Source organism: Nicrophorus vespilloides, unplaced genomic scaffold, assembly GCF_001412225.1.
Source record: "Nicrophorus vespilloides isolate i.1.1-1 unplaced genomic scaffold, Nicve_v1.0, whole genome shotgun sequence".
Classification (NCBI taxonomy): Eukaryota; Metazoa; Arthropoda; class Insecta; order Coleoptera; family Silphidae; genus Nicrophorus; species Nicrophorus vespilloides.
In genome coordinates, this window is record NW_017099149.1 from 1 (window position 1) to 13,536 (window position 13,536).

At 33.2% G+C, this 13,536-nt stretch overlaps 2 protein-coding genes across 2 annotated transcripts; one reads left to right on the forward strand and one right to left on the reverse strand.

Moving 5' to 3' along the window:
* Positions 1–7,484: 7,484 nt before the first annotated feature.
* LOC108564101 lies at positions 7,485–7,842 on the reverse strand (the record flags this gene model as incomplete). Its single annotated transcript, XM_017923020.1, has 1 exon — positions 7,485–7,842. A coding segment is annotated over exon 1 (313 nt), but the record flags the coding sequence as incomplete, so codon positions are not given.
* Positions 7,843–9,826: 1,984 nt separating this feature from the next.
* Positions 9,827–11,082, forward strand: LOC108564102. The gene is made up of 3 exons (XM_017923021.1): positions 9,827–9,919; positions 9,979–10,160; positions 10,406–11,082. The coding sequence occupies exons 1-3, from the start codon at positions 9,827–9,829 to the stop codon at positions 11,079–11,081; spliced, it is 951 nt and encodes a 316-aa protein (XP_017778510.1). The 3' UTR covers position 11,082.
* The last annotated feature ends 2,454 nt before the right edge of the window (positions 11,083–13,536 follow it).

A 13,536-nucleotide genomic window follows, 5' to 3' on the forward strand; every position in this document is an offset into this window, starting at 1 on the left:
TGACATTACTTCATGCATAACATTTAATTACTTCAACTTTGACAACTTATTACAAGAATACCATAATATTCATATAAATGTAATTTCATTCAAATTATTCTTTGCAATTTTAATTTTCATATGAATGTTCAATTTTTTGTCTGTCCTTAGTGATTTTCGATATATTCAATAAAATGTAATGACATTACTTTATGCATAACATTAAATTACTTAAACTTTGTCAACTCATTACAAGAATACCATAAGATTCATATAAATGTAATTTCATTCAAATTATTCTTTGCAATTTTGGTTTTCATAAGAATGTTCAATTTTTTGTCTGTCCTTAGTGATTTTCGATATATTCAATAAAATGTAATGACATTGCTTTATGCATAACATTTAATTACTTCAACTTTGACAACTTATTACAAGAATACGACAAGATTCATATAAATGTAATTTCATTCAAATTATTCTTTGCTATTTTAGTTTTCATATGAATGTTCAATGTTTTGTCTGTCCTTAGTGATTTTCGATATATTCAATAAAATGTAATGACATTACTTTATGCATAACATTTAATTACTTCAACTTTGCCAACTCATTACAAGAATACCATAAGACTCATATAAATGTAATTCCATTCAAATTATTCTTTGCAATTTTAGTTTTCATATGAATATTCAATTTTTTGTCTGTCCTTAGTGATTTTCGATATATTCAATAAAATGTAATGACATTGCTTTATACATAATATTTCATTACTTCAACTTTGACTAAACTTACACAAAAATTTCAATATACACAAATTATTCCGCATAGTTTTAGCCTTAACATGAATATTTAAAAAATAATCTACTTTGTATAGATTTCGAGAAATTCGATAAAATATGAAACAATGCTTTTTCATAGCCTACTATTTCAATACTTCAATTTTAATTAATTATAATAGTAAAAGTTTCATAGAAATCTTATTACACTCAAATTATTTCCTATAATGTTTACTTTCATATGTATAGTCAATATTTTGTCTGTCCTTCGCGATTTTTGAAATATACAACAAAATATATAGACATTTCTCTGTTCAATGCATTTCCTTACTTCAATTTTGACAATTAATTATTTAAGAATACTATAAATCAAATTAATTCATAATTAATATGCGGATTTAAAATATTTTATATTTTTTTTTTAGATTTCAAGAAATCACGCTCTAACAAATTTGCTTTTTTCACACGAAAATTCGTCTTCGTTTTTTCCGTTCGAGCCTGTCGCCATTTTCTTTATTACCTCTCCCTATTAGCCTTCTCCTCTCTGCCTTCTTCTGGCATCGACTTTCCCTATCACTCCGTCTTTGTCTTTCTCTTTCGATCTCCCCCCCGCTTTCGCCGCGGCAAAGTTTGCTTGTAACACGAGAGGAATGTTTGCAGGAAGAAACGCCTATATTGATCGCAACCATCCAAGGAAGGAAGGAAGGAAGTGAGAGGACGTAAGGAAGGAACGCGTAAAGGAGAGAGAGAAAGAGGATCTCCCTCGCTCCGACACACGCAATGAAAAATGTCCGACTCGCTTAAGGGAAATCTGTCTGCTGACAAAACTTTATGGCACATAATTATTTCCAAGTGTCTGATTACATCATGCATCACATCCGAAGATTTCCTTCATCTCAGAAACTCGTTTCCCGCTAGTTTATGCTGTTTCTTTCTTCTTCTTTTTTTTTGTTTTCCTTCCTCAACGCTTGCTTCTTTTTTCTTCCCCTTTGATCTTAGACTTTGTTCTCAGCTTCCAAACAAAATACCAACAATTTGTCAATTGTTTTTAAATAACTTCATTTTCATTTAGAAAATGCATTTGGTCAAAAATGTTTCATAGAATCAATCAATTGTTTCTAATGTGACGTTCTTATTTGTCGTTACGGTCGTGCAAACAAAATGGAAGCGACGGCGGAATCGAATCGGCAAGGGCGACCGGATTTCGCTGATTGCGAAACGGTAATAATTGCTCGTAATTGCGGCGTTTAAATTCGAACAGTAATCGTTGCTGCAGTTATTACGGAATGAATGAAACCGCACATTCTATGATGTAGAGAGAGAATGCTTTAGTAGTATTCATGGATTCTGGCAGATCTCTGACTACTCGTTTGCAGAAGATTGTAGGCGGCGTTGGTGGTTGTATAGAAGGAAGAGGAGAGGAGAGGTGGCGCACGTCACACGTACTGAAGATGCGGCAAATTAAGTTTACGTGCTCGGGAGTTTTAGCCGGATTAATTTAGTGCTAAACTTAATGCCTTCACTTCCATATGCCATATTTATGCCCATTACGCAATCCGCTCGGAATTATATTTAATCCGCGCATCCAATTCATTATCAAACTTAGATACGCATTAAACTGATCGAATTATGCACCGCGCGCCACGCTTTGTGCCACAATTACCGGTGGATGCGCCGAGCATTTCACAGTTTCATACACTTTTTCATCCCTTAAACTTTACTTTCTATTATAATAAAATCACATAAATTTTATAAGAAAATATCAGAAAAAATTTCATTCCTATGTTTTTACAAAATTTATGGGACTTGTTATTCATCGCCTACTATTTCAATACTTCAATTTTAACAGTTAATTATTCTCAAATGATTTCCTAAATTTTTTACTTTGATATGGATATTCAATATTTAGTCTATCATTCGAGGTTTTTGAGAAATTCAATCAAATGTAAAGACATTGCTTTCTCAACTTTAACAATTAATTACAAGAATCACCGCAACTTGCACAAAAATCCCAATGTATGCAAATTATTCTCTATAGTTTTAGCTCGCATCTCATTCTCACAGTTTCATATACTTTTTCATCCCTTAAACACATATAAAAACTTTACTTTCTATTATAACAAAATCACATAAATTTTATAAGAAAATATCAGAAAAATTCTTACATTGACAATTTTCATTCCGATGTTTTTACCAAATGTATAGGACTTATTATTCATCGCCTACTATTTCAATATTTCAATTTTAACAGTTAATTATTCTCAAATGATTTCCTAAATTTTTTACTTCAATATGAATATTCAATATTTAGTCTATCATTCGTGGTTTTTGAGAAATTCAATCAAATGTAAAAACATTGCTTTTTCAACTTTAACAATTAATTACAAGAATCACCGCAACTTACACAAAAATCCCAATGTATACAAATTATTCTCTATAGTTTTAGCTCGCATCTCATTCTCACAGTTTCATATACTTTTTCATCCCTTAAACACATACAAAAACTTTACTTTCTATTATAATAAAATCACATAAATTTTATAAGAAAATATCAGAAAAATTCTTACATTGACAATTTTCATTCCGATGTTTTTACCAAATTTATGGGACTTATTATTCATCGCCTACTATTTCAATACTTCAATTTTAACAGTTAATTATTCTCAAATTATTTCCTATAGTTTTTACTTCGATATGGATATTCAATATTTAGTCTATCATTCGTGGTTTTTGAGAAATTCAATCAAATGTAAAGACATTGCTTTCTCAACTTTAACAGTTAATTACAAGAATCACCGCAACTTGCACAAAAATCCCAATGTATACAAATTATTCCCTATAGTTTTAGCTTTAATATGAATATTCAAAATATAATCTACTTTATAGACATTTTCAAATTGTCCATAATAAATTTTGTAAAAATGTTCACTTTTCTTTTGTACAACAACAAAAAAATGTTATTATTTCAAGCGCGCATTAAACTTTAACGAAACGTTATCCAAATTGCCGAGTTTATATTAAATATGAATACAGGAGAAGACGGCTCTGAATAAATAATTGCTTCGTTAAAAGAAACAAAACGAAGCGGTTGTGTTCCATTGTTTTTTTTTGTTGTTGTGTTTTAAATAATAAATGAATATCGAAAGAGTCGAACTATTTTCCGCTTTACGAACCGGACCCAAAGAAATTCACGTAACGAAGGACAAAAAGGGACAGAAGTTAGATAGAAGGAAGAGAGGGATTTAGAGAAGAGGAGGACATATGTAAGGGTGAGTGTAAAAAAGAAAGAGATAGAAGAGACAGGGGGGGAGGGGTTTTTTGGAGCGGTGCGGTCTATGGGGGTTGGAGTGGTTGCGAGTGAGTGAGTGAAAGATTGGCGCCCTAATTGAACTTGAAAGCTGACTCCGCAATAGAACGAACGAACACATCTTACACTCACTACTACTCTTCCTCCTCCTTCTACTTCTACTCTTCCACCGCTCCGCTCCTATCCTGACTCCTGCACACTTGATCTACAGGCCCGACCCTAAGATTAACACTAATTAAATTTACCGAAACAAAACACACAAGAATTGAAAAAGGAAACAAAAACAAAACAAGAAGAAGAACGGGAAAATAAATGAAAAGACAGCAAAAATGGTGGCAAGACAACGAAAACAAAAGAAAAACAAAACAACAACAAAATAGCGACGATCGACAAAAGAAAGTAATAAATTGATTTTTTTGTTATTCTACAAATGTAGCACAGGTTTTGTTTAATGTTGCGTCCACACTATACTTGATATGCGACATAAATAATAAGTAATTGGTACACCTGACATATGACATTCTTAATACTAAAATCTATATGAAAATTAATCCCTAATTAAATATTATACTTGATTTATCTTAGTATTATTTCTAAGATTACTTAGATGAAATGAGATTAGGTAGCTAAGTTATACGAAAAACTTCTTTTTTTTGGTTCATAACTGAATAAGAGATGGTGCTGTTAACTGATTACGCTGTGCATTGTTTATCGATTCATTTCGCATGGGACGTGGAGCAATAAAAATCTGAGACATTTTATGCACAAAGTAAGAGACGTTTTCGTTTGCCAGGAGAGTGCATTGGGAGGGAAAAATGCGCGCGTAGCGAGAGCGAAAAGACAGTGAGTAGAAAAGAAAGTAAAAGAAAATGGGAGAAGAAAGAAAGAGAGGAGAAAATTGATGTAAATGCGCATCGAATTTTTATCGTCGTTTTACTGTCGCAACATGTAGAGTAGTAACTTTATGGTCGAGGGAACTTCTCTTTTATGTCCTCCTCCTCCTACACCATCCCGGAAAAAGATATTTTTCCTTTGTCTGGCGCGCGCTCCACCAAACCTGATCCACTCAAAGAGGAGAAGAGACGCGAAGACAACAGGAAAAGTGAGTGAATTGATGAAATACAATGAAATAAACGTGAACACACACTGTCGCAGAATCGCGAAATCTTTTATCGCCGAGAATAAACACACACACACAGTTGTTGTTCTTTTTCCCGATTGATCAGAATGCGCGATTTTTATTGGTAAAACGAAGAGAGAAAAATAAAAAATTATAGAAAAAGCAAGAAAAAAATATACAGAGAGAGAGACTAAAGAAAATAGAAGGAGGAAAGGTTTATTTTTTTTTTTGAGAGAGATGGGGAAAAAAATTGCGGATACACACTGTAGGGGGTGGATGGAAAGAAAACAGAAATTCCGGGTGAGATAATGGGAATAAATATTGTTCCTTTTCGTGTTCGCTCATTTATTTATTTGCGCTGAAACGAAGTGAAATGAAATAATAAAAAAAAAATATATATATGGTGGAGGAAAAGGAAACGCAATAATTGGTGTATTTGCGGAAGAAAAACACTTTTGCGTTTGCATTTTAATTGAATTTGCGGATTTTTTTTTTGTAATTTGATCATAATATATATTTTAACATGAATTAGTAAAAAAAATAATTACAAAATAAGTTTTAGAAACTTAATTATTGTTGAGTTTTTTTTCTACAAAAAATTATGAAATTTTCAGATGAACTGTATGAAACATTAATAAATCTTAAATAAAAACAATATGAAGTGGAAACTTGAATATGATTGAACGAAAATAACTACAAAATAAATTGTTCAATTTTATGCGAATTTGTGATGACTATATTTTATGTTTTCTATCGTAAATTCTTTATCGTTTTTCTTTGTACTTAAAACTCATGAATAGAAGCCGTAACAAACTTAATTAAAACTATCAATTAGGCGCTAATTGTTCCTTGTTTTTTGATAATTTGTTAATTAGTGGATATTAATTAAGATAATGGAAAGTTTCGAATACTAAAATATCTCTTATTTCATAATTGATTAATATACGAAATTATGTACCAAATTTTAATTTATTTCCTTTTTTAAGGTAGAAAATTTCGATGCTTTGTGGTAGAAATATTATAATAATTATTATCAAGAACAATTTATTTTTTATAAATATTGTACGCTACAAAAATTTAAGTTAAAAGTATTGAAAAAGGTAATTTCAAGTTTACACAGAAAGAGTGATTCACATATGAATAATGGGTCTATATCGCAAGTCCGACAACCGAAAGACCGTCTATTGAAATCCCGACTGTATCGAAATCCCGACTATATCAAAATCTCGACAACCATAATCCCGACAAACATAATCCCGACTATATCAAAATCCCGATGAATAATACACATGAAGTTTACATATATTGAAAATATCCATTGATTTTTGAATTGAAACATTGCTTAAATTAATAATAGTTTCATCTTTTACTATAAAAAATGTAATTTAGTAAATGTTTACTTTTAAGTAAAGAAATATAAAAATTAAGTTAAAAACATGTATATTTGTATTGTAATTTCAGTTGAATCATCAAGTTCTATAGTATAATGTAAATAATTTCAAATTTTCATAATTATTACTAATCAAATGTTTATGACTTAAATGTTTTGAAAATGAGATAATTTCAAGAAAAAAAAAATCTTGAAATAATTAACTATAGTTTCTTAATGAATTGTAACAAATCTATATTGTATTTCATCTTGTTAATAAATAAAGAAAAATTTTCTTTTACTTTTTGATATATACGAAAAACGTAAATTAAATACATTATGATAAACTTATTTCTTTCACATGTAGTTATCAAAAATACAAATGAAGATACAACAACAAAAAAATGCAATAATTGTACTAATTAAAATTAATTGCATTTAGTTCAGTTTAAAACAAATATATATATATAAACATATCGTTTACTTTACATAATTTTGAATGGATTTAGTAAAAATTAAAACTGATTTGGGATATACCTTCTTTATAACGAGATACAGTTGGTAAATTACTTTAATTTGGTGATTCAGAAAGCGCGGGTAAAAATGACCAGCGCCGTTTGGAACTTTTTAAAAATTATTGTTAATTTTGAGGAATAGTTGTATAATAAGTGTACAGTATTTAAATATAAAATATAACTCATTGTTGTGATTGAAACTGTTCACTTTCTGCAGTACTTGTTATATGTGATTTAGGTAATTTTGGTCCTTACTTAGTTTCTTTAGTTTTGAAATATGTAAGTTTAGAAGCAGTTGCTAAAGTTGTGAGTGCATTTTGAAGGTTTTACTTTAGTTTATATAAATAATTATGTAATTTTTAGCCGTTTTTTTGGCTCGAAATAGTTTAGAAACAGTTGCGAAAGTTGTGAGTGGACTTACTTTGCAGATTCATGGAGGTGGGAAACATTGTGGCCCTGTGGACGTCCTGGACGTGCGGTCGTCCTCCCATGACGGCGCACTGGGAGGCGGCGGAAGCCGGATGATGGACGGCCGCCCCGGCGGCGGTCGCCGGATTGTAGCTGCGAGCCATGGAGGCGGCGGCCGCCGTGTACCTGTATGCAGCCTGCGACATTTGGCTGCAGGAGGTCAGGTCACCGTACGAGCAGGGCATGTTGCCCAGCCCGGTGGGGTCCATGCCGCCCTGCAGGCAGCTCGAGTCGAACCCCGCTTGATTCAGATACGAATAGTCCATATTGTCCCACTAAAAAAACACAACAACAACAACAACAACAACAGAATTCACACACTCGCGATGAAACACTTCAGTAGCACTTTCGATAATTGTTAATGTTTTGCAACTTGTGGATTTACCACAATTTCTTGAACTAATAAGGATAATCCGATCTATTCAAGATGAGATGGAGAATGGGGATGAAGAGGCGGGGGGTGGTGTAAGTCGTCGACGTCGGTGGTGGAGAAGAGCGAAAGTGGCCGTCAAAGGTTTAAGAGAGGAGAGGGCCTCGGTAATTGGATCAACGGCCCCGATAATAATATCAGATTACGGCGATTACGGATAATATCGGGGGTGGCGCGCGTTTTAAAGTAGAAACTTTACTCTCGTTTATATATATATATTTTTTTTTTATATATATATGTGTGTGTGTGTTCTCTTCGCGCGACGAAAGAGAGGACCAACAAAAAGAAAGATAAACGTATAATTTTTTTCCGTCGACTTCGCAGCAGCAGAAGTGTGGCGGCAGCGGCGGCGGCGGAGTCAGAGGCGGCGTTGGCGAGCAGGAATCGCGCGTGTAGACCCGACTGTCTGGTTGCGCCGAAATCAAATGATAAGCTTAATTCAATAACGTGGCAGAAACCTCCGTTCCGAAGGGTGGAAACGAAAAACGGAAGAAAAGGGCGCGCGCGAGGGGGGGCCGCAACCACCCTTGCGCGTGGGGCGGAGCACAGCTCACCATGACGCGACTCCGGACCAATGGGAGAGAAGCGCGCCGCTCACCCTTCATCCTGATTGGTGGATCGCGCGCCTCGTCAACGTACCCCCGGGGGCACGCGACTCACTGGTGACACCACGCGACCGTCTCTCTCTCTCGTCCACCCCCATAATCTCACCGTTTCCATCTCTATCGCTCTCGCACGCGTTACATATAAAACAAATCAACCCCTAAAAAGCAGTGTTTTCAGGAGGGGTGGGGGTTTGTCTCGTTCGCACACGCTCGCAAACTCGACCCGACTCGCTCCGCATTCATTCAGTCAGTCAGTCAGTCAGTCAGTCGTGCATTTTCGAATATTAAAATGCACGTTTTCCAAATTAAATTTACATACGGAATGGCTCTGATCTGTTTTCTTTGACTGTATTTCTCTCTCACCTCTCCACCCCCTCTCTCACCCATCCCTTCATCCACCCGCACTGTTTACATCAACAACGGCGCACGCCAGATCAACCGGAAACAGGAAGCAACAATGCACCGGGAACACCTGTAACGCGCGGACCGCCTCGCGCCTCCCTTATTTATTTCTTTTGTTTTTACCACCTCCGCAGCCTCCTTCGCGCGAATAATTAAAATTCAACCGCCGAAATTAATTCGCTTCTCCCCCCCCTAATCATTCCGTCACAACTATCAATAATCAAATTACCAATTCATTTAATAAAGTAAAAACATTGTAAGAAATTAATCTAAATTCCAATTGCTAAATTTTAAGATATTAGAAACTTGGCATTCTTAAAAATTGAGTAAGATTTTATGAAATGAACATTGTATATGTTAAAGAAGTTGCATACATAATACACTTTTGACATTGAGTGCCATCTGGAGGATGTGAGAGGAAGCGGCGAAAGATGTGCATTGTCAAAGTTTAGACGTTTCTGTTGCAAGTATTAATTTCGTGGTAGGCTTTAGAGGCGGACTTTTTATTTTATTTTATAAGAAATACTTCAATAATGAATTTCATATAACATATAACAAATTTGGAATTCTTAAGATTTTATGAATTGGATTTTGTGATTTTTATTGTGAACATGTTGAAGAAGTTGCATACATAATGGACTTTTGACATTGAGTGCCATCTGGAGGACGTGAGAGGAAGCGACGAAAGATGTGCAAAATTTGTCAAAATTTAGACGTTTCTGTTGCGAGTATTAATTTCGTGGTAGGCTTTAGAGGCGGACTTTTTATTTACAGTTGCGTCAGTGTCGTGTGTTATAGCAGTTTTTGAAGGGTCGACAGACGAAATTCCAAGCCACATCAAATGTATCCGATTCGACGATGAATATAAACCTGTTAAATTTACCGGCGGCCATCTGCACGATCGTTTTCAGGAAGATCCTCGACGCACAGCTGGGAGGAAGATTCGCTTCGGTAAGTCGAATGATCTTCATTGAGTGCGCGTTAGAGACGACTTAACTGTTGGTCCGCAGGGCAGGATCGTGACGAGAGGACCTTGGCACATCGAAGAGTACATCAGTCCGAACGTCCTGTACATCTACGTGATCGGAGCGGCCCTCACCTTCCTTGGAAACCATCTTCGACGAGGCACCATCTTCAAGATAGCCGACTCGTGCACCCGTCGAGCCATCACACTGCGCGACAAATGCCTACAGTTGGTAGCGACAATTACCTCTAGATTAAGAGATTTGCAATACTTTCTTAATTATTTAAACATTTCTTTTGTCTGATCAAGTATTGTAATCTCCTATCTCATTACTAATTTATAAGAAGCTGTTATTAATTATTATTCATTAATATTAGAAAAGTCAACTCAATCTTTGACTAAATTGTTTCAACTTCTTATAATTAGATTCGGTATGAATTAATCTGTTAAATTATGTAAATTGTTGTTTACAGGAAGAAACGATGGCTTAAGAGGAACCGGTCCTGGGTGTTGAAAAATCTTTTAAGCTCTCGCGAAAATCAAGTCAAGGCCTTGAACTATCTGAGCTGCTCCATACCGAATCCGGACCTGGTGCAGGAGCATTTGCCCACGACGGCGACAACAGCTGCACCCTGTTTGACGCAACCGCGCGATGTTGGTGAGATCAGCAACGCAACTTACTTCACCGCGTCCAAGGACGAAGATAATCCTCCATCCGGAGAAGTCATCCAATCGGTGGACGATATGAAGATCAGGACGGAAAAGCCGAGGAGGCGAAGGCGCAGGAAGCGACGCGGCAAACGGCAGCAGAGCTTAGATCGAGGCGATTGTCCCAGCGATGAACAGAAGGTACAGGAGAGTGGAAGCTGCGGTTCAACGATGGACGTCTACACCAAATCTGTGATTAGGGAGCTGATACCTAGCGATTACTCGGAGGAGTCTGACACAGACACCTTTCAAATACCTGAGATCCGGATGCCCGTCACTGCTGCTGCAGGTACTGCTGTTAACACCACCTCCAAGAAGATCCGACCCATCACGAACAGAGGGTACAGACGGGAGGGTAAGAAACACTCGAACTTATCTCTGGTCCGGAAGACACGCAGCGGACGCATCTACGGTTTCAGGGAGTACGCGCTGCACTCGTAGATCTCCAACAAATGTCTCGTGATGTCTCCTAAATAAAAATTAATTAAAACAGAAAATCAACATTGTTTTATTCAATTAGTAACTAAACTTTTTAATTAATTGAAATAATGAAAATTGAAATCATTTCAATTAAAAAGTATCTGATACTTAATTCTGTTAATAACTTATGAATCATGTGATATTTTCAGTTACAAATCTTTGAAACATTAATGTATCATCTATTTGATTCGATTGGAAAATGTGGGGGAAGGGTGGAAAGAAAAAGAAAAGAAAAAAAGTACTAGTGATGTCTCCTAAATAAAAATTAATTAAAACAGAAAATCAACATTGTTTTATTCAATTAGTAACTAAAGTTTAAAATTTAGAAAGTTTTTAATTAAATTGAAATAATGAAAATTGGAATCATTTCAATTAAAAAGAATCTGATATTTAATACTGTTAATAACTTATGAATTACGTGATATTTTGAGTTAGAATATTTGAAACATTAATGTATCATCTATTTGATTCGATTGGAAAATGTGGGGGAAGGGTGGAAAGAAAAAGAAAAGAAAAAAAAAGTACTAGTGATGTCTCCTAAATAAAAATTAATTAAAACAGAAAATCGACATTGTTTTATTCAATTAGTAACTAAAGTTTAAAATTTAGAAAGTTTTTAATTAAATTGAAATAATGAAAGTTGGAATCATTTCAATTAAAAATAATCTGATACTTAATTCTGTTAATAACTTATGAATCATGTGATATTTTCAGTTAGAAATCTTTGAAACATTAATGTATCATCTATTTGATTCGATTGGAAAATGTGGGGGAAGGGTGGAAAGAAAAAGAAAAGGAAAAAAAAAGTACTCGTGATGTTTCCTAAATAAAAATTAATTAAAACAGAAAATCAACATTGTTTTATTCAATTAGTAACTAAAGTTTAAAATTTAAAAAGTTTTTAATTAAATTGAAATAATGAAAATTGGAATCATTTCAATTAAAAAGAATCTGATATTTAATTCTGTTAATAACTTATGAATTACGTGATATTTTCAGTTACAAATCTTTGAAACATTATTGTATCATCTATTTGATTCGATTGGAAAATGTGGGGGAAGGGTGGAAAGAAAAAGAAAAAAAAGTACTCGTGATGTTTCCTAAATAAAAATTAATTAAAACAGAAAATCAACATTGTTTTATTCAATTAGTAACTAAACTTTAAAATTTAGAAAGTTTTTAATTAAATTGAAATAATGAAAATTGGAATTATTACAATTAAAAAGTATCTGATTCTTAATTCTGTTAATAACTTATGAATCATGTGATATTTTCAGTTACAAATCTTTAAAACATTAATGTATCATCTATTTGATTCGACTGGAAAATGTGGGGAAAAGGTGGAAAGAAAAAGAAAAGAAAAAAAAAGTACTCGTGATGTCTCCTAAATAAAATTTAATTAAAACAGAAAATCAACATTGTTTTATTCAATTAGTAACTAAAGTTTAAAATTTAGAAAGTTTTTAATTAATTGAAATAATGAAAATTGGAATTATTACAATTAAAAAGTATCTGATACTTAATTCTGTTAATAACTTATGAATCACGTGATATTTTGAGTTACAAATTGTAACTGAAAATATCACGTGATTCATAAGTTATTAACAGAATTAAGTATCAGATTCTTTTTAATTGAAATGATTCCAATTTTTATTATTTCAATTTAATTAAAAACTTTCTAAATTCTAAACTTTAGTTACTAATTGAATAAAACAATGTTGATTTTCTGTTTTAATTAGTTTTTATTTAGGAGACATCACGAGTACTTTTTTTCTTTTCTTTTTCTTTCCACCCTTCCCCCACATTTTCCAATCGAATCAAATAGATGATACATTAATGTTTCAAAGATTTGTAACTGAAAATATCACGTGATTCATAAGTTATTAACAGTATTAAATATCAGATTCTTTTTAATTAAAATGATTCCAATTTTCATTATTTCAATTTAATTAAAAACTTTCTAAATTTTAAAGTTTAGTTACTAATTGAATAAAACAATGTTGATTTTCTGTTTTAATTAAATTTTATTTAGGAGACATCACGAGTACTTTTTTTTTCTTTTCTTTTTCTTTCCACCTTTTCCCCACATTTTCCAGTCGAATCAAATAGATGATACATTAATGTTTTAAAGATTTGTAACTGAAAATATCACGTGATTCATAAGTTATTAACAGTATTAAATATCAGATTCTTTTTAATTGAAATGATTCCAATTTTCATTATTTCAATTTAATTAAAAACTTTCTAAATTTTAAAGTTTAGTTACTAATTGAATAAAACAATGTTGATTTTCTGTTTTAATTAATTTTTATTTAGGAGACATCACGAGTACTTTTTTTTTTCTTTTCTTTTTCTTTCCACCCTTCCCCCACATTTTCCAATCGAATCAAATAGATGATACATTAATGTTTCAAAG

Bases quoted from the DNA above. Each gene is read 5' to 3' on its own strand.
- LOC108564102 (XM_017923021.1), top strand. From the start codon at position 9,827: ATGAATATAAACCTGTTAAATTTACCGGCGGCCATCTGCACGATCGTT. The intron at 9,920-9,978 runs GTAAGTCGAATG...GTTGGTCCGCAG, and splicing joins TGGGAGGAAGATTCGCTTCG to GGCAGGATCGTGACGAGAGG. The intron at 10,161-10,405 runs GTTGGTAGCGAC...TGTTGTTTACAG, and splicing joins CTGCGCGACAAATGCCTACA to GAAGAAACGATGGCTTAAGA.